General features: G+C 33.6%; 2 protein-coding genes across 4 annotated transcripts in view; one reads left to right on the plus strand and one right to left on the minus strand.

The window, feature by feature from the left end:
• LOC145977565 (uncharacterized) overlaps positions 1-22923 on the minus strand; it is a 59964-nt gene that overhangs the window by 19757 nt on the left and 17284 nt on the right. The gene's annotated exons all lie outside the window — the stretch shown is intronic.
• On the plus strand, positions 817-21759 carry LOC145977563 (uncharacterized). Of its 2 annotated transcripts, XR_014440562.1 has the most exons (10): positions 817-1069; positions 1868-2082; positions 2852-5588; positions 6033-7182; positions 7922-7980; positions 8488-9121; positions 9399-9513; positions 9773-9958; positions 10326-10403; positions 21634-21759. XR_014440562.1 is itself a non-coding variant. In XM_083109671.1 (9 exons), the coding sequence occupies exons 1-8, from the start codon at positions 984-986 to the stop codon at positions 9946-9948; spliced, it is 5172 nt and encodes a 1723-aa protein (XP_082965797.1). In that variant the 5' UTR covers positions 817-983; the 3' UTR covers positions 9949-9958; positions 10326-10568. The 2 variants fall into 2 exon arrangements, 1 of the variants encoding a protein (XP_082965797.1); XM_083109671.1 differs by lacking the exon at positions 21634-21759 and having other exon boundaries at positions 10326-10568.

Here is a 22923-nt window from a genome sequence, read left to right on the forward strand (position 1 = left end):
AAACTGTTACTCCCATCAGTAAATGATTTTTTCAATCGTGACCAAGAACGATGCTGTCTATTCCAATATTTTTATACAAAGAAATATACGTGGTAAGATAACTCTCTTTTGTTTATTTAAAGAAATTGTTGCTCTAATTTGCTAAAATTGTTTTGGTTTAACAGCTCAATTATTTCGATTAACATTAATACTAAATTAAATCGATTACATTTTCGGTGAAAATATAAGTTTTATCTAATTGATTTATTCATGAAATTGGTGTATAAATTCAATTTTCGTAATCCCTTTTAATCTTTTTTTTGTTTTTATTGTATTTTGTTGATAAAATAATAATTAATTCAAATTTAATTTAATATATATTGTAATACCCCAGATTTGTTAATAACATATATAATTTAAATTTAATTTATAATACTGAAGTATTATATTAAATAATTTATACTTAAATTATTAATTTCTTATTGTGTATATATATACATATATTATTTGTAATAAATATTATACTTTGTATCATTAATTTATTTAAATATAAACATATATTTAAAACTAGATGATATATATTGTCTACGAAAATTTTTTTGCATAGATCTCCATCTTTATATATCCCGGTTCGAACGCGAATAAATAATCAATAAGGCTGATATTACATTTGTCGTACGACAAAATTTTTTAAGCACATTGATTGGCTGCGGGATAATAATTTTTTGAATCTTTAGAAATTTTCTATCCCGCAGCCAATCAATGTGCTTAAAAAATTTTGTCGTACGACAAATGTAATATTAGCCTAATGCAGTGATCCGTAGCTGCGTTGCAATCGGTAAATTCCCGCGCATTGTCAAGTTCGGTTTTATTAATTCGAATGAGAGGTGTGGTGTCGATTCATGCTCAACAACTTTTCTAATTCATTCGACGACAAATTTTTTGCGAGGAAAGAATCATAAATTGTGGTAACAAGAGTGCGCGTGTTAATTACGAGCAAAGTAATGGCAGAACAAATTCAAAAGACCGACGTGGACAAACTTTCCGAAAGTGTCAACAGTTTGCAAAAATCCTTGGAATGTACAATTTGGTAAGTTTACGTCGCGAATACGCACGCTTCCAATTAAAACGCTACTAAACTACGATCGAATTTGCTCGCATGATGTATAATCCCGATTAATCGATTATTTTTGCGCGCGATTACGCTATTGCAGTATTGATATAGGTTAGGATTCCAATATATATAGTATATGTATATATATATATATATATATATATATATATATATATATATATACACATACACATATGCACATCATATACAACACGTATGTATATATATATATATATATATATAATATATTAATAATGTATATATATAGGGTGTCAGGACAATCTCTTCCCAAAAAAAAGTCCTTGTAGCTTAACTCGAGAGCTTTTCAAAACACTATAATAAAGTATTTTTTCATCGAGTTATGATATTAAGAAAAAATATGTAATTTGCAATTAACAATTACGTACTTTTTTTCGAAACAATTATGTTTTCTTTACACCAATTGATTCCTCTCATTATTTTGTACATAAAAGTATTAAGGTAAGATGATCGAAAAATGAATACTTTACTAGATATATTACTAGATATTTTACAGTTTATATAAAATTAAGAGATTATTTCAAGCCTCATAACTCGAAAAGTACTCGATGAAAAAATACTTTATTATAGTGTTTTGAAAATTTCTCGAGGTAAGCTACAAGAGCTTTTTTTTAGGAATAGATTGCCCTGATACGCTGTATATATAAATATATATAATTAAAATAATTATTTTGTATATGAAGAGAACTTAGATTAATTTTAAAATTTATAAATAATGTTACAATTTCATTTTAGTTTGCAGTTGATGACAGAACCTACAAAGACACGATGCGGGCATTCATTCTGTAAATCATGCATAGGGAAAGTGTTGCGGAAGAAAAATGCAACTTGTCCACTATGTAAAAAAAATCTTAACAGACGCAATGTTTCAAAAGATGATCACTTAAAAGCCTGTATTACAAAATTTAAACATCTTGTCACTGCCATCCAACTTGACAGCAACATAGACAGTGAGTATATTGCAGAAATTTTCAATTTTAATTTTTTTGATCAACTTTTAATTCATGTCCAAATCAATAAATAAATATTCTTATCTGGGTTATTATTGGTTGCCATTACTATTGGTATTCAGAATATAAGAACATTAAAAAGTGTAAAGGAACGTAAAGAAATAAGTACAGCCAGGAAATGGCTCTTTCATTAAAATATTATTGAGAATTATTGCTGCATGCTTTCAATAATAGTCATAATTCTTGCACCAGCTATTGACTTGCGTGAGAGATCTGCTATTATTTTATTTAGTTATGAATGAAAGTTAAAAAGCAGAGAATACACTGCCATAAAAGTACATTAAGCGAGGTCAGTACTATGTTCTTCATGGTGCGCAGAGGAGGCTTGAAAAATTTAATTCTCGATACTCTAGGGTGCCTCGATTCACTCACACACTGTACATTTAGACATGTATATAAAGTTCAATGTTTTATAAGGCCGTGGAGTTTGAGTATCACGTATCTTTCCGACATCATCCAACTCCTCGCAGTGAATATTTTTAAAATATCTTTACTAGAAAAAAAAAGAATAAGAAATTTACAGATCACCGCCGAAATTATCGATCGTAATATAATCCAGCTATAATTGTGTGAAAATAAATAAAAAATTGCGCGCTTAAATTGATTCTTTTTTTATAATGTTACATGTAAGATTATATTTATTTAGCAAGACCAGCAAACAAAATGGGACGCTTTTCTGATCTGCACTTCGATGATATCTATGTTACAGTATTGTCACATTCGAAACCGCGTAATACAAAAGAAAGTTATGTATCAATTATGGTCCAACGTGATGATTCTATTCCTGCGGATGAGAATGAAAACGCGACTTTCAGTAGGTCTGATGTTAAAGTTCGCACGTGGTTGTATCATATGCCCGATGAACCGAGCTGTGTAGAAAGCAACAATCTAATATCCGATAATCATAGTGAATTAAACACGACCGATATAAATGAGAACGACAAAAGCAACAGGAGAAATCGTCGAAAAGAGAGTTTAAATAAACAGAGTATAGATAATATGGAGGATACAAATACAGAGGATACATCCTGTATAAGAAAGGGGAGCTTGAAAGCGAGGAAATTAAACGAAGAAATAAAGACCGATTCCGCTACAACGATCGAATTGAAATATAAAGCGTTTCACGCTACAATACGCGACAAAATTCATACGTCAAAATTGGACGTTGAGAAGACGAATAATCAGAACAATTCATCATTGACAACAGTGAACGATCAAACGCGTCAGATCTCGGCGATCAATAACTCGATCTCGAGCACATCGAGCGCATTTGCAGTGCAATCTTCTTCCGCGGACTGGACTCGCATGATCGAATTCGGGAAAGAGACGAAACGTGGTAAAAAAAGAAAGATGAAGAAGCTGAATGTGAGTACCGAGAAGAATAAGGACACACCTCGAATAATTGAAAATGTTACGTTATCGCCGAGTAAGAAATACAATCTGACTAAAATTGTAACGAATAATAACAATAAGAAAAAGAAGAACAATCAGAAAGAAAACGCGATCGATAAATATCTAGATTTATCGAATGCAAAAGTGATGCCATCGAAAGTATTAAGTGAAACAGATACTCGTAATCAAAAGGAATCTGCAAAGGACAATGCCAATAGTTCGACATTATTATCACCTAATCATCTCTCGATAAAAATGCAAGAGGAAGAAAACGAACGGATACGTATAACGAACTTGAGTAGCAATCAGGTGAACGAAATTATAGGCTTCGAAAACGTCAATAAAAATTTTCAAGCTTCTCAAAATCGATGTCGTGAAGAAAGTGCAGAGATTATTGTAGAACATTATGACTCGTTACTGCCGTCGCCGAAAAAATTAACAATATTAACGCCCCAAAAGTTAAACGAATCTGTACGCGAACACGAAATAATCCGTGACATTGCGCAAACTCCTCCTGTCGACAACTTTGGAAACTCGTCACCAACCGAAAACCGAACTTCCGAACTTGAAAGGAATAACAATACTCAAAGAACATTAGAAGAAGTCTCTTCTCAATCCTTGCAATCCCCAATATCAAAAGCCAGATTATCCTTGAAAAGAAAGTCGGGAATTGAAGATAAAAAGAAAACTAACTCGCCACTATTAGATCAAGTTCCATTGATTGGTAAACTATCGATTAGCGAAAAAGATGATATAAATGATCGCAAATACATCTATTCGTATCCATTATCGAAAGGCGGAAAACTATTTGATAGATTATCAAGTGTAAAACGCGACTTGAATTTAGAGATAATCGATGAAGATCAATTACAAACCAATCGGAATAGGATACTTGACAGTGCGCTTCTCAAAAAGACAACGGACCAAAATGCTTCTAAAATTATTTGTCAACAAAAACTCATCAATCATCCTACGACATCGAAAAAATCATCAAAAAATATTAAAAATATTAAAAATCAAAGACGTCCCGTGAAATTTCTTCAAAAAGGCACAATGATTAGGCGACGTAACGTCAAATATTTTTACTTAGGCACGACTAAACGCGAATCAGCACAAGTGTGTAATATGGCATCAGTGTATAATATGCAGCAATCAATCAGCAAATTCGACATGCTGCAATATAATATTATGAATATGTCGTGCAACTTAGCGAGATCCCCTAATCGATCAAACGATTCACAAGACATAATGGATATTACTGTGATGGAGAATATTAGTTCCGTTACTCAAACTATTTCGAGAGACGCCGAACTTTCCGCAACATCCCCACATCCTCGTGAAATTTCAGCAGCTTCGATGCCAAAGAAAGATATCGATCATCAAAAGAAAACTATGATGATCGAGGACATCACGGAGAAAAGTGCGCAGTCTCCTCATAAGACACCTCATGCAAGCAACTCGGCGATTAAGAAAATCTCGCATGTTTATTCAGAAACGTCGAATTCTATTAAGCTGCTGTCACCAGACAAAGATTCGCAGCTGAAGTTTCTGGCGATAGACTCTCCAATGAGCGAGCACGGAGAGTCTAGACGTGCGAATTCGACGCGACAGCAATCCGAACTCGAGAAGCCCGTTCATACCGAAGAAAATAATTTTCCTAAGGCGAAAAATTCGCACTTCGCAGCGTCCACAAGCAAAGCGCAAGAGCTTTTCATCGAAAACTTCGATAGGAAGAAAAGAACGAGATATATTAGTGACAAGGAGCTATTTGACGATAATAAAAATGACAATTCCAGCGATTCGGCCAGTGACAGTGGTCGACGTAGGATAAAACGTGACAAATACAACAGATCATCCAAAAATGCAGGATCGAGTTTAGATGCGAGTAAAAAACACCGTTCAAATTCCTCGGACGATCAAGACGTAATCGAAATAATCTCTCTGGATTCTAAGGAACAGGATACACGCACGAGAAAATTCAGAAGGATACTACAAATTTCTAGCTCAGACACGGAATCGGAATCGACGGAGCATATTGCGAGAAATTGCAAAAGGTACTAGAAATGATATTATATAATAATTTTATATAAGCCAATATATATAAGAGCCGCGTCGAACACTTTTCCGTTTTAATCTTTCCTGCTGTTAACGATTTTATTTTTTAATTTTTATTTCTTCTTCAGCATTTTGTCATCTTTATATCATAAATCGTATTATATTTCTTATGTGTTAGCTTTTATTTTTACATCAATCTATGTGTATATAGTTAATGTTGTTTTTCCGAAATTAAATGTTTTCTTTTCTTTTTTTTTTTAATTTTTTTCTCTTGCTTACTAAACTACTTTGAGTGATTACTACTACACGCTACCATTACTGTAGACAAAGTAATGCGACAAAGCAAAGCATAGTACATTGTACATTTAATCTCGGAAAAGTTTTTTATCATTGAGACAAGATGTATTTCTTTTATTTATACCGTCATGGTTTTTTCTCTGAAGACCCAGAGCTGACGATCAATCTGACCAACGGAACGCATCGATTATGGATGTGCCTAAGAAAAAATGTTTGTCAATAAGAAATCCATCTGAGGAAAAATTGACTAGTCATCGACCGGTGAATCGTCAGAAAGGCTTGACGATGCGAGAATCGGATATGTTTGAAAGCAATAGTATATTTAATTCGGAAAATCTTGACTACATACTACAGCAATCTACGTACAAGGAACACAACGGAAGCAAAAAATCGGAAAAAATCGCAAAAGCTTCTAATGACGACATCATAAATAGAGTACTGCAGATCAATCGATCGCAGAACAATTCCAAGGCGTGTCGATCGCTGGATTCTGCCCCATGGAACATCGAAACGAGTCAGAGAGAAAAGAACAGCGGAGAATGTTGCAAGAGTTTATTGCAGGATAATTTTGATGAGATTATCGCCAACGTCGAGTTGCCACAAAGCCACCAAGACATGATACCTTGTACCAATCAGCCGATCAGATCGAATCTCAAATCTCGCTTGTTGGCGGAACAGAGGACACCGAACTGTCTCGTGATGACAGATGAACCGTGTGGCACCGCACAGGAAACTCCAATATTAAGTGCGTCGTCAACACATGATATTTTCGAATATTCCCCCAAAAACCTTCGGAAACGCAGGACGATCGTTACTTTAGAAAATTTGGAGAAAGAAATTGTTAAATCCCCCAACCAGAAGAGACACGACTGTACAGTTGATCGAAGAGAGAAAAAAAATGTAACGGCAAGTGCCAATACAATTGACATAGATCCTTGTGGAAGGATTATATCAAAACATAATCTATCGCATGGAAGGGAAGAGTTTTTTGAAGAATTTTCCTCTCTTGCGCAACATATTAATGCTTCGATGGATCGACCACACGTCGATGATGGTACAATGCAAAAACCAGTAGTTGGCAACGAGACAACAGATGATTTCTTCGATTCTCTCATGGATGTTACGCAGCATCAAGTTCAGTTGCAAAAGTTTGAAAAAGAATTATTCGATATCCCGGTTAAGGATCAGAATCAAAGAACGACGAAGATTACTTTGCAAGAAGATTCGATCCAAGAGAAGCAGCACACTCCAGAAAAGCGGAAGAAAGATACTCAAGATGAGAAGGCTGCAATAGAGGTCAGTGCATCCTGTTTATGCAATCTCATTCATCCGTTTTTTAATTAAGTAGCATATTAATGCATGCTTTTTTTATGTTTTAAAATATATTTTTGTTAGATATCAAAATTCTTTATACAGGAAAATAATTATAAAATATATAATTATGACGAATTGAATTCATATTTGCAAGTATACAATTTTAATAGCTTTCTTCAGCTTTCACAAAACCATAATTCATATCACAAATAATTATTGCAAATTTGATAAGATATATCGCGAATAAATCTCTATATTTTCAGGAAACTTTATTTTATCGAAATAATTATAACTCATTTGTGTAAAATTAATAGTTATCTGCAATATTATTAGTGCACTAAATAGTAATATATTAATGAACACTTTTAATTTCTCTCTTCAAATTTTTCTATCATAACGATTTTATAATTCTTTTTATGATTTAGTATTTTACGTATATTTATACATATATCTTTTATATTTCAGTCATATAATGTTAATGCATATATGTATTATATAGAAATGGTAGAGAGGATGTATTATATGAAATATTAATATCTATATGCATATATCTCCCCTTTTATGAGCTTGCACTACATAGCACACTATTTTTTATTTTCAAATATTTAGTTAGTTTCCATTGTTTATTTATAATAAGATTTACGGATTACATTTGTGATTGCGGCATGAAAGCTATTCGATTAATATAGTAAGAGTCATATAGCATTTTTAAACTTTTTAGGTACTCTCTGCCGACGAAGACGATGTTGTGGAGAAAACTCCCGAGAGAAAGATGAAGAAGTAAGTATTTTAAGCCCTTCTTTCCCTTATCGTACGCCCCTCGTTTATGTCTACATGTTTTTGGTAGTTACTTATATATTCGTATATAAATATACATATACTATTGCATGATTCATACTAAAATAGGCAGAATTGCTCCCCTTTTATTTCTAGTTTCGAACATTGCAACAAAATATCAATAAAAATACATATATAATTAAAAATAAGATAGAACGATAAGATAACGATAAGATATAAAATATATATTAATGTACGAAGAGTAAAGAATTATTAATTACATATAAAGAATGTATTAAATATATATATGTACATACATATATATGATTTAAATGATAATTAATTAATATTCATTAAAAGATTCATAGATAATATATTAAAATATAAAAAAATATATACAATATATAAAATATACAAAAATCTTTAGAAAATCAGAAAAGGTAGTTCTGAATGTTTGATTTTTAACTTATTCTTTTGCAACACGCAAAGTTCATTATTATAATTTTGCAGCAATGGAAATAATATGAAACTACATGAGTCGAGAAAAAATCTATCATATTTATCGCCGATTTCGAAACCACACTTCGAACCACCATCATCCGTCGAGCAGACACCGAGCACATCTAAGATAAGGAGCGTCTCGAAGAACGATGCAAGCACATCTGTGAAGCTATATCCACTTTATCACAGTACACCGCAAAATTCCACGACAAATAAATTGAACGTCTGCCAGCAACCTAATAGACAAAAACTGTGTTTCATATGTAGCGGTTTGACGGCGACTCGATTGGCAATTGTGAAAGAGTTCGCGACGACATACAATATAAATTTTGTAAATCAGTTTGAATCTGATATAACGCACGTTATCGTGAACACGATAGGCGAGAAGAACGCAGCCAAAAGCACATTGAAGTTTCTCCAAGGTATAGCTCATCGAAAATGGATAGTCAGCTACAAATGGATCGAAGATTGTATCGAACAGGGAAAACTGCTGGACGAAACCCCTTACGAGGCCACGACGCTCAGCGATGAGATTATTGATGACGGTCCTCAAAGGTCGAGGCTACGCAAAAAGGATCTCTTTGAAGGCTTTACATTTTGGTGCGTCGGACCATATTTGAATGTTTCGCCAAATCAGTATGAGGTTAGTCTTCAGCTTTAATTTCCGTAATGAAGATCGTAAGAAATATTGCGAATCTTTAATCTCTTGCTAGACATGAAGAGTTATTTTCCCCGTCATGAACCTTATTCATCTCTGCCAAAATTGCGATAAGACTTCTTCGACTATAATTAAAACCAATTCATTGTACATGTCACTGAACTGGAAAGATTTTTATTTACGGTTTCCGCGTCCAGCTACCGCGTCATTTGAAGTTGGATTTGGGCCAAACTCATAGTGTAAAAGTACCTTTGGTTTTCAGAGCTTGTTACTCGCCACTGGAGCCACAGTGGTAGACTCTCTCGAAACTTTGGCTAAAAAGGAAGGCATGAAAGGCATTGTGATCCAAGACGGTGTTCATGATGATAAAGAAATTGGTAAGTAATAATAAGTATTGTTGTAGATACGTATTGTTGTAGATAAGTATTGTTGTAAACAACATATACAATGATGAATATAATAATGAAGATAATTTGAAAAGCCCTCCAAAAAAATATATGTATATTTGTGTTAAATACAAATATACTTGTATATCGATATATATATATATATATATATATATATATATATAATATTCCTTCTGATAATAATATAAAAATAAATAAATAAAGTATATTCGCGTTTTAATTTTGACAGAACATTGGTATCGAACTGCCAAAGCAGCACCAATTTCCGACAGTTGGATAGTGAATTGTATCAGCAACTACAAATTGTTCAACCTTGCGTCTTATGTCCATCTATCACTACAAGACTTGTACGCCATTGGCTTTTCACAAGAACTCGTAGGAGAATACAGTGACGATGAAGAATGATACAAAATAGGTAATCACACAGATTAATGATTAATAAATAATTGATCGTTTGATCGATTATTTGTTAATCTGCTACTACTTATTATTTCAACGAAACAAGTACAATAACGTTGTACTTGTTTCGTTGTTTAAAAATTGTATGTATTATATGTAAATTTAATTCTCGTTCTCTTCAATATCTATCAGTGTAGTATTATCAGTTTATATTATATACAGATTATATACTATTATTATTATTATTATCTTCCTATATAGTATGCATACACAGATGTTATTAAAATTTTTTGTAATTTAATTATGTTTTTCTAGTGAAGAGAAAGTATTCGTTCTTTTTCTTTTTTTCTTTTAACTAAAACTCGTTCCTTTCTTTATTTCAGTTCAATTCCCGCACATCGTTTGAAATCACACCTTTATCTTATTTGCTGTCCCGTCCCGAGTTTGCTGTCCGCTTTTCTGTAAGTACTCTCCTCCATCTAGAAATCCATCTTACATAGTTTCCCAATTTATCCTCGAGAGTTTCCCAAGGCTACTGTAAACGATATTACAAAATGCGTTCCGAAATATATGTATATTTTGCGCACATCTCGATAAAAAGGAAACATGAAATTCATTCCAACAAACGACGTGAAGCGTAAATATTTTCGTCATGTCGCGCTATTGTTGCTCGTCGTCATCGTCGATCATAAAGCCCGTTCGTCTCGGGGAAGGAACGCGTCGAGAGTATAAGTAATATTCTCACGTACATTCACCTAACACACGTACACATATTGATTTGCCCGGGACCACCTGTAGCCAATTCTCATCCACTCGCGCACTACACAGCGGTTATGAATCCTGCCCAATTGCATATGTAAAAACGCTATACATTCTGTACAATACTCCTCCCGACATCGATTATTAATATCGCGATACATGAAAGTCGAAATTTATTCGCGATTTTAAAAACACAAACACGTTGCGAAATATAATGTAAATTGTATTTCTTCTTTCATTTTCCATATCGTCAATTGTCAATCGACGAGAATATTTTTCACTCAATATGTTGTATCGGATCTCAATAAGAGATAGTTTATGCATTTTACAAGTATTCATTCGCGTGCGTTGCAAGGAAATGCTTTGTATGAACTGCGGTATATTTTGAAGCAAGTTATTCGGGATTTAGCTGTCTCCTTGTGCAATATAGAGAGATTCGATTATGCCTTTTCCCTTCCCTGTGGCCGCGTAACTCGGCGAGACTGTTGAAGTTCACTATTGTGCACAGTCCATTATACCCGTGTTTACGAATCACTCTCAATAGCACGCAGCATTGGAGGAGTCCTCCATTGTATTTTCACACGACGATACTTGCTTATGTGCGCTTATGTATTACGTCCATTTGTGTCGTGTCTACAGGAGAGGTAAAATGACAGTACCTACCATTGTCATCTTCGAATGGTTCCTTCGTTAAATTAAAATGACATACTAACAAGAAAAATATAATATTAATCACCTGTTTAGATTTTTGAGAAAAATATGAAAAAATATTACTTTTTATACTACATTACTAAGGTTTCAGGTTTGCTGATTAATTATACGACATAATATTATATAACACGCCTCTATAATGAAAACCAAATTATTATGTATCGATATACAATGAATAATTTAATCCGTTCATCTATACTTATACTATGTGAACCTGATGATGTAATCAAACACGTGTTGATTACAGCGGGGCCATCAATAATTACGGCTGGCTTCGTGGACTATAATAACACTTATCAGACATGCCCATTCCATCGCGCGCATTAGGTCTTCGTTATGACGTATCTCATATAATAGTAATGTTTGTGCGCGCACGGCATTTCATTACGCGGCATATTATGTCAAGTGTATGGCAATGAATCTCGCTTCATCACTTGGAAAGCGTAACAAAGTTATCTCCACAATTTATTGAAACATTCCGTTTGATGGATGTGCTACGTTAATTGTGTCAGCATCTAGCTACATTTGATAAAAATTTTATGCCCATTCATTTATAACATTCATTCCCGAACGGCACTCAAATATAGCAGGGAGCTCTCTCGTCCAAAAATTTGATATTATGGAGAGATTTTCGTAATTTTTTTACTTTTCAAAAAATTTTATAAAAGTTTTATGTCGTATAAAAAAGGAAAATCGTGGATATATATGTTATTTATTTTATTTTATTATAATATAAAAATAGAATTTTTATTTTATTATAATATAAAAAAAGAACAGAGAGAAAGAGAGAAATGGCGATCGTAAACTAAGCGATTAAGTGCAATATGATTAAAACGAGTTAATGCACGTCCATATCGATGAATAATAGCGAGCCATCAGCATTCCATTGACCTATGCTATACTGTCGTATGCGTTTCGAAGCAACAGCTCATTCGCTTTTTAATTCGCTTTTCGCCAAATTGTCCGTATAAATTACAATTTAAGAAAAGTACGGCAATAACTTCCCATTTCTTCAGTGAATTACGATGTGCAGATCACCATTTTCCGAAGCAGCTCCTCTTTTCCAGTCAAGAGATTACAACCGTAAAATGAAAGTCCTCCTCTATTCTTGCCCGATGTTCTTCGTTTCTTTTATTTCGCAATAAGAAATACATAAATGAAGAACGAAATATACGGAGTATTCAGCAATCGTATTTCACAAAGCAATGTGTTATAGAATCATAAAAATGAAAATAGAAACGAGATTGTTGTTTAGACTCTTTAATTTTTTCCATCTGCGAGCCGACTGTATCGATATTTTGAATTTTTATCTATGATTCATTCATAGTATATATAAAAAATATGTTATTCAAATCGAGTTTCGATTGAATTAAATGAACGTTTGTAAATTTTTTTGCAATTTTATAAACTGGTGTTGATTAAATTCGAGATATTGGAATTCAAAATTTTTGTATATCGCGCTGTTTTTTAATTCCGCGAAATATGTTACAGATATGAAAACGAAGAAAACGTATTGCACATATATCTAATAATTTAGTTATAAAGAATTTTTCTTTAAGATGTAAAATTTATTTTATAAATTTTTATAAATTTGTTTATACTTTTATCAATTTTCCTGTTTCTCCTAAAAACAGAGAGAAATTATGCACATTTCAAAGTAATTCTTATAACATTAATTAAATTTATGCGGCTATTAATTAAATTTTTGTTTAACACAAACGTGTTAAATTTCAATTTAATTCTACGAGTATACATTAGATACACTAGATTTCTTTATGAAATATTAAAGAATTAGTATAAAATTACTCTCTTCCTTCTATATTTTCTTATATAACATTATCCACTCTCTTAAATTGAATCAGTGAAAACATTCATATTTTATCCCTCCATCTTATGCAAGGATGGCAATGAGATTTCATATAATTAGTATTCAAATTTAGAATTATATGCATATTACATTTCTTTTAAGATCTTAAAATATAATAAACCTAGGAAAAATGAAAATGTTTGATTACAAATCCAGATATTTCTTTTAACAAAATATATATTGCTATAAAAATATATGTCTTATATATGATATTTCATGAGACGCATTTTTAAATATCATTAATTGAATTAATTAATTCTTCTCATTGTCAGTGAAACTTCCTGGCAATATTACAATCGAAATCCACTGCTTATCAGTGATGATACACTCCATTCCATCAGATTTCAAATTTAGATCAAGAGCATATTATATGTATGTGGATAAATTTGTTTTAATAACGAGTAATTAAGATCGATATCTCTGTATCGGAAAATATCCAATAAACGGCATGGTAAATAATTTAACGAGATGGCTGTTCGTATCATGCGATCGATAATATTGAAACTACGTCATAAGTTGTAATAACATCGGTTAATGAACTTTCTACTCGGTCCAATTTCTAGAAGTTCATATCCGCGCGTTCAATACTACGGTGTTCTATTACCTCATACATTATTTTATTTTCCATTTCGTTACAATTGACGCGATAAACTATTAAAAAAAAAAAAGGCCGCCTACACGATAAATGACGAATAGTTGGATCCACCATCTCGGCTACCATCTCGCGCGAGCAATTTCACGGAACGTTGTGCATGTCCTGCGGACAACAACGGATCGCTAGGAGAATAGGGTGCGGTGCAAGCCGAGTCTGTCCTTTATGAGCAATTTCGAAGAAAACTGCCGCTTTTTATCTCCGGTTGATCTTCCAACAGTGTGCAGTTGACAGGCTCGAAAGAATGGTTCGATAATCCCTGTGCTCTCCTTTCGTCACGTCATTTTCTTTAATTGACAATAACGGAAACACAAAATCGAGCACGACACAAGATGGCGAAAATATAAGTTCAAAAATACCGAAGGAGATAGCGAACATTTTTAAAGGCAGATTCATATATATTTGTTCGTTTTAGTCTTCTTGTCATGTGTCATCCTCCCCAACGTCTATCCTGACAGGAAATTGCGCGTCTACCGTAAGCGCTTACCGCCTCGCGAGGAGAAGAACGGTGATAAGTAATAATATCTTAACGTGGATCATTTGGAAGAGTCACAGTTTCATTTGGGAAAAAGCAATTCACTTAAATCGCTGCGAGATTAAAACTAAGCAAGATAAAAACTCTTTTTTTCAAAATTAATGCTACTTTTTAGATTCATATCTTTCAAATTGAATGTGTTTTAAGGATAAAGATTAAAAAAGTACCCTTATTATGCACGAAGAATGATAAGATAAGAAAATTTGCTGTGAAAATGAATTAAATAACTATACGTATGTTTTGATACTGATTAAAATTATAAAGTAATTTCTTATCTATTCTGAGGATTATAAGAGAAATTTTGCAGTTGAATAAATATTGATTCTTTAATTATTATTAATGAAGATACTACAACGTCACTTGGAACCGATGGACGGGTAATTTTAAAAGGAGAGAGAGAGAAATAATTCCCATCTAAAACAACGATTGGATATTTTTTCAAATAACATGATTTCCGAGATCTTTATTGTCTTTAAAACTAGGAGAATCCACGAAGAGGTGCGAAAGTATGAAATATAAAATTACTCATTGACTCTCTCAAGGAATCCGCAATTAAGCGAACGTCCGAATTAAATTCAAATAAGGTCGCTTCGACGATAATAGCGGGTTTGATTTCCAACGAGGCCGCGCACTTCGACGGGCACAAAAGGGCGGCAAGAGGCAGCAAACAACGAGGGCAGGATCTACGTGCATGTACTCCGGCTGCATCCAGACGAGGAAAGATTGGAGCGCGCCTGTCCCCTGTCCCCTGTCCCCTGTCCCCTCGCTGCCAATTAACAATGGCAAGTGCTGAGAGAGACGACCTTTTCACTCTACTAAAATTTGCTCTGAATTTAACTGCAGCGCGCTTTTAGTCGCGCAAAGGCATTCCGACAAGCTGCTCGACGCCCGCGAAAATGACTCTCGTTATATCTACGTATTCGTAAATTGGTTCGCGTAACTGGACGAGACTATTTCGCAGAATCGCGACTAATTCGAGAAACGCGAAAGGGAAAAATTTAACCGAACGAAAATCCAGGACGATTGATTCGTCACGCTTATATTCGACTTAAAATACCAGGTTTTGAAGAAAACTTAAAATAACTGACTTATTTCAGTAGTATATTACACTCATCTGTCATATTGTAAATAAAATAAAAAAAGCGCTAAATTTTATAATTTAGATTGAAAGGGGGAATTAATTTAGATTAATTATTTATAAATGCTGTATCGAATAATATTCATTATTTGATTATTATTATTGATCATTTTATTACAATTTAGCTTCACCTCTTAAAGACGATGTCATCAACTCGCGATTCTCTCTTTCTCTCTCTCTTTCAAATTATTTTAGCAATGATTTAATGTAATTTTTTAATTTAATGAAGTAACTAGATAATGGGAAAATTATCCTAGGGACTGGGACATTTGGATATCGACCTTAGTTAAATAGTCATGGTATTCTCTTGCGGTCAGTTGTCCAGCATCCTGTCGACATACGTAATAGCTCGGCTGAAGCTCGGTGAGGAAATTCGACGTTCGTCGCTTAAAGCGTCAAGTTGCAACGTGACTGGCGAGGCTGCGAGATATGGGGTTGAGAATTTACGTGAGTGAAATCCGGAAATGATTCAATGTCTCTTGTCCATTTTAAATTGAATGAACTTGCGCGGACTGCTATGGAACGCTCCGCCAAAATTCAAATATTCATATTCCAGAAGCGAAACTTCAAGATTTCATGCTTCAAAAAATTCACATCACAACGAACGGATCTGCATACTTTCATAGTTCTACGAAACTTGTATTATTCACGCAATCGAGCTTCGATGAGCGACGATATGACTTTTATAATTTCGCCAGATCTGAATATCGCATTTATTAATATATTGTCAATTTCTTTTTTTTTTCTATAAAAAAAAAGAAAGTAATACAAATCAGACTAGCACTAAAAATGCTTCTATTTTTTTTCATATTTTTTAGAAATCGATATCGCGCGCTTGTCACGAACAAAACTCTCGATATCAAAAGCGAGGAAAAAATCACAAGCCGAACCGATTTCGCAACTTTTACAATTTTTAATAGCGTGCATCCGCGAAATCCGCAGATTAGTCGCGATTGGCGAGTCTGGAATAAAGTCAAAAGTTGAAATCCGCCCAAATATCTCGCGTGTCTACCCGGTGTTATTATTGCATTAATGAATCGGTACACGACAACGGAGTATGCGGCAGTGTGCGAATGATGGACGGTGTATACGGATATGATTCGCAAATTATTATGCGGATCATACACGAATTGTGCGCGATATCCCTAACTTGTGCTATTCCTGCTGGGAGTCACGTCGACGGGATGCTTTGAACAACGAGCGTGTAATTTCACCTCCACTTCCGGTCGGACATTTGTCATCCGACATCTAGAATTCTCGAATCATGATTGTATCCACGTATTTTACGCCGCGCATCAATTTGCGCCGTCAGTAAAACTTGAATAACAAATAATTGTACGGTAAAATCGCTCTCCGGAAACATCAGTGCGTTTCAAAGGTTTAACGTTCTATACAAATGTTTCTGCGAAAGCCAAGTTATGAAAAATCAGAACTTTTATTTTTTAGAAAACAATGTTGCTCTTTTTTATTTCTGCCTTGTATTTAAAGCCTTTGTTTGCCACGTTGAAGCCTTAGCCATTTTATTCATGCTTCTCTACTTCTTTCAACTTGCGACAGAGATTTATTAGTGCATTTTCCAATGATAAAAAAACAAATAAATAAATACACGATGTATTTTAAAAAACGCCACGTTATAAATCTAATAGCATATAAAGAAAAATATCGCAATAAAAACAACATAATTTTATACATGGCTCATAACATATTATTTGTAGTTGAAAGATTAAAAACAACACAATTTAAAGAAGTAATTTTCGGTAGACTTGGTCTATGAAAAATAAACTCGAATTTGTATTTTTTATACATACGCATATATGTATCTTTACCTATATGAGAATTTCTTATAAATATAATTTAATTATCTAGTTGTTCAGGTTTGAAGTTTACACGGCATTCTTTATCTCGAATGAGTCAATATAGCACTCTTCTAATTCGCAACTGTTGTAAAGTGATTCTCCAGAGAATTAAATGACTTATTGCGAAGTTGTAGCGCGCTTCGTACGCTGCACAATATATGTTTCCCATTTGACAACTTTACGTGTGCGTAAGTTTATACGCTAGCAGACATGTCTCGATTCTCGAGTAACTCAAAACATGTATTGAAAGCTTGTTTATTCGCTTCTTCAAAACACTGTTTCGGATTTGCATTAAGCGCAAGAGCGGCAATATATATCGTGTACGTGTATTTATCGCAGTTTTATTCAGCTATTTTTCACATTATATTTTCTCGCCCTTCTTTTACACAAAAGTTGTCTGCCTTAACTGATATTGCATTTTTTATTTCTGCGCCAAGTCGTGAAAAAAAATAATCAGTGATTTTTTTTTATCGTTCAAGCACTGCGTAAATTCAAGTATTTACATGTATAAACAAGCAAATAAAATGAGAGGATTAAAACAAAAGTATCTCATATAATTAAGAGGCTAAAAAATAGCTGTATAAAAATCAATTAAAAGTTTATTATTTTTCTTTAGACAACTTTGCCTAATAATAGATTAATGTTCTTCGAAGAGTAGATTTTTGTTTTAAGATGCAAATGTTTAAGGAAAAATTGCGCAAGAGAAAAAGTTTCTGGAATAAGCTAATAAAAATTTAAACTGAATAATTATTATATAACACGCGCATTGAGAGAAATATATAAGTTCTCAAAATTATGGTTCATTGTTTATGGCTAGTTAATCGACAAAAAATATGATATGTCCAAAGTATCATAACATATATCCAAAATATTCCTCCAATACTGCCACAAATAAAATATGAATATTACTGTATAAATATTGTATAAATCGTTCAAAATATCCCCGGGATCCTGTATTTCATTTTTCGCCTTCTGTTATAAATCTGCGCCGAGTTTGATTAAAACTGGCCAAGGTGATCTCGCAATTTAAGCGATTTATTCAAGGAGCCGGAATTGGTTTTACGTAATGCCACTCGTCAAAACTTTACGAACGCGCGCGGAACGTGCAGGAAAAATCACGCAAGGGGGTGTATTTACAAGGGAAAATATGCGGCGAGACCGAGTAAAAACGACGACCGGCAAAGTTGCGGCATTGGGGGCAACCGCTGACAAATTCAGCCATTTCAACGGCAGAGGTGAAAGTTCACGCCCATAGCTCAAACTAACGGGCGCCCATATCGCTTTGGATAAATCTCTCATTTTCGTGTTAGAGTTACGCAGCGAGACGTGCGTAAAATTGCCGTTTGAATTGTCACCGGCAATCCCTCTCTTCGTATGACCTAAATAGCAGCGCGCAATTTCTCTTTCTCCCTCTTTCCTACTTTTTCGCGAACTTTGAGCTTTAAACAAGACAAACTTGTTGTCTTCGGTTTATATATCGCTCGAATCTGATGATTTATAATTAAGATACGTTAATTAAAGTTCGTTGAAAATTGTAAAGTTCCTGACAATTGAGTTTTCCGCGAGCATAATTAACTCATTACCGAATTAGGAATATGAATTATTTTGCGAGACACGTGCATAAAGTACGCGAATAATTCAATTCAGAATGATTCAAGAGCTCGTTACGGGGAAATAACGAAATATATCGCTTCATTATACTGATGATATGCATGCACAAAGTTGACTCGTATATTGATATATATTGAAATATGTAATTTACACGCTCCCTTTCTCTCCGTTAACCTGGCACGAAAAATTACATTTGAATGATACAATTAAATGCTAATTTACTGTCCTAATCTCATATTTATTACTTTTGATTAGTAGGAAATTAATATTAAAAATGCGGGTGCTGGCTTAACATTACGCATTAATACTCTTTTATTCGCTAAAAGTTACTCTTTGAGTAACTTTTAGCGAATAAAAAAATATGCGAGAATTAATTGCTATTTAATTGTGAAATCAAAGATACCTGCCATGGATTTAAAAAATATGAAACTATTATATATTCAAATTTAATTTTTCATGACGGAAGTATCAGATAATGGATGTATTTATATCGTAAAATATGTAAAACAGCATATTTCAAAATTGCCATCCATTTTTGCTAATCATTTTGAGAATTATTAGGTTGGCCAATAAGTCCATGCGATTTTTTTACATGTAAATGATGAATATGATATTTGGAATGATATTTGGAAAACATCTGCAATCTTTCGCGTCGTATAGCGTTTATTGGTATCGATTAACGTCTTTACTTTGTCTTGATCAATCTCAACTGGCCGGCCCGAGCGTTGTGCGTCTTGGATAGAAAAATTTCCGGAACGAAATTTTGCAAACCATTTCTGGCACACACGTTCTTTTACGGCATCCTTACCATATACCGCACATATCTTCATAATTCCTCGCTCGTAGAACTTCTTGTCTTTTTTGTCGAAAAACTGTTTTAAGTGCCGTTTGATGTCTTCTTCGAAAGTAAAGCGCCGTCCATTCAAGGAATTTTGTAGGGAGCGAAACATGTGATAGTCCGAAGGAGCAAGGTCTGGAGAATATGGAGGATGCGGTAGGATATCCCAGCCCAGCTCCAATAATTTTTGCCGTGTTTGTAAAGACGTGTCGGAAAAAACCGCACGGACTTATTGGCCAACCCAATATATATATTATATATATATATATATATATATATATATATATATATATATATATATATATATATATATATATACAGGGTGTTTCATTTTAATCCGACCAGTCGAATATCTCGAAAACCAAGCCCGGGAGAGAAAAATATTTCAGACAAAAGTTGTTTGGTTTCGAGGGGGCCATAAGATGGTATCATTGGTTTGACCTTGAAGAGTCATTTGAAGGTCACGTGAAGGTCACTTCAATTTTTTTAAATGGAACACCCTATATATTTTTGCACACTCTTGTAGCTTATCTCGAGAGCTTTCCAAAACACTATCATTAAGTACCTTTTCGTTAAGTACTTTTTGAGTTATGAGGGTTGAAATAATTTCTTAATTTTACATAAACCGTAAAATATCTTGTAAAATATTCACTTTTCGATTATCTTACCTTAATACTTTTATGTACAAAATAATGAGAGGAATCAATTGGTGTAAAAAAAACACATAGTTGTTTTTAAGAAAAAATATGGAATTGTTAATTGCAAATTACATATTTTTTCTTCAAAACAACTATGTGTTTTCTTTACACCAATTGATTCCTCTCATTATTTTGTACGTAAAAGTATTAAGGTAAGATAATCGAAAAATGAATATTTTACAAGATATTTTACGGTTTATGTAGAATTAAGAAATTATTTCAAGCCTCATAACTCAAAAAGTACTTAACGAAAAGGTACTTAATTATAGTGTTTTGGAAAGCTCTCGATGTCAGCTACAAGAATGTGCAAAAATATATAGGGTATTCCATTTAAGAAATTTAAGGTGACCTTTATGTGACCTTCAAATGACTGTTCAAGGTCAAATCATTGTCACCATCTTATGGCCCCCTCGAAACCAAACAACTTTTGTCTGAAATATTTTTCTCTCCCGGGCTTGGTTTTCGAGATATTCGACTGGTCGGATTAAAATGAAACATCCTGTATATATATATATATATATATATATATATATATATATATATAATTTGTTTTTTTTTTCGTCAAAATACTTTAGCAGATGCATATGACATTGGAGCATTTTGCTATTTAAATACTTCGTAAATCCACGCAATAACGCATTCTGACGTCGCAAAAACGCGTTATTAAAATGCATTACGCATTTTGCGCTAGATGTGTTTTGTGAGTTTTCCGTTTCGTGAAGCTTGTAAAATCGTGTTATCGAACAAGATTATGACGCCACGATTTTCACGAGTCTAATTCCCCCGTCGATTACAATCGGATCGTTCCGAGAGTAACAACCGTAAGAGGATTAACATTGTATCTCAGCTGTTATTTAGATGGGATTGCGTGGCGAAGAAATCGCATTACGAGCGAAATCCGCGCGGTCAGCCAAACACTCTGCGGAAAAGCCTCGATTGCTGTCGTCGTTTCCATCGTGTTTCCGACGACGTGAAAAGATCGATTGACTGACTGACGTGGAAAAAGACGCCGTCTTTGTTTTTCAGGATCCCAGAACGAAGTGAAAAAAAGTGGAATGGATCCCCGCGAGTTCGTTCGCTATTTTTTCTCGTACCCTAATTACGGAAATTCTGCAGGAAGACGAGCTAAGATAACCAGTCACTCGCTTATGCAACATACATATTCAACATAGAAGGTAATAAGAAGCGTAAAAGCAATAACTTGCTACTCAACCTGCGCTCTCGCGACTTGCCTTTGCGGCATTATTTATCGACACTCTCACAAGCAGGAATATATAATTCGCAGCTAAGCAAAATGTATATCTTTCGAGATATACATATATGCTACATGTACATACATATCTTTTTTTAGAGTCAATTTGCCACGTTTTCGTATTAATACAACGTACATCGCTAATAAATTTTTTTTTAAGTTAACTTTATGAAAGAGAGAGAGAGAGAGAGAGAGAGAGGCATACACACATAGCACATACGATAGATGAAATCTTGGGATATCAAAAAGTTAGACCGCAAGTGCCCTCAGCAAATCCTAAGGGCGAGATTTGAAGAAAGTATTTGGTGTTCTTCGACACGTTGTTGCAATATTGGCGCACAACGCGGTGGCGAGAACTTCATAAAAATGTATGACATGTCACACGTATCGCTCAAAAGCCAACATGTCGTGCTGTTGGCGTTTCGGAACATAGCAGAACTTTTAAATTGAGATATTGACAATTGGGACTGAAGTATTATAGCTTGTTGAAAAAGCCTGCATTATATTTCTATATTGATATTGATTCTGTTAAATTGATTCTATTAAGGAATAAATAATACAATTATAAATAATGATTTATTTTTTTCTTAAACATTTCAAAAACCAAATTTTAAAACAACATGGGAAACAATGGAAAATAGTTCGGTCAGTAAATAAATATGATAGAAATAAATTAATCAATGCAATTTAAAATGAACTAAATTGTACGAAACAAATTATGTATGTATGTTCAAAAATTTAGAGAAAATTGTGAGTACTAATGATTTTGCATCTTAATTAAATTGAATTGATTAATATCAATCTTGCTGATATAATAACAATTTGCGAGATAATGCATGCTCGGGTATGAAATTCAAAATTTAGGCACAGATCCTTATCACGGATCAAAATATTATTGATTCAATATGTGATTCGCATTTAATATTTAATTCGGTCTTTTGTTCCAAAATTGTTTTATACCATACACGATACACATGCGCATACATTTTCACGCATATGTGCTTACAATCGCGACGAGAATGAAATTCTATTCTAGATTTTCTATTCCCGATATTGCTGCTAGA

This window comes from Camponotus vicinus, unplaced genomic scaffold (genome assembly GCF_025532165.1).
Source record: "Camponotus vicinus isolate PSW18456_S1 unplaced genomic scaffold, iyCamVici1.0 SCAF_9, whole genome shotgun sequence".
NCBI classification, from domain to species: domain Eukaryota; kingdom Metazoa; phylum Arthropoda; class Insecta; order Hymenoptera; family Formicidae; genus Camponotus; species Camponotus vicinus.

Excerpts from the sequence above, each read along its gene's own strand:
- LOC145977563 (XM_083109671.1), top strand. The coding sequence starts at position 984 with ATGGCAGAACAAATTCAAAAGACCGACGTGGACAAACTTTCCGAAAGT. Across the intron at positions 1,070-1,867 it reads TCCTTGGAATGTACAATTTG|TTTGCAGTTGATGACAGAAC; the intron begins GTAAGTTTACGT and ends ATTTCATTTTAG. Across the intron at positions 7,981-8,487 it reads CCCGAGAGAAAGATGAAGAA|CAATGGAAATAATATGAAAC; the intron begins GTAAGTATTTTA and ends ATAATTTTGCAG.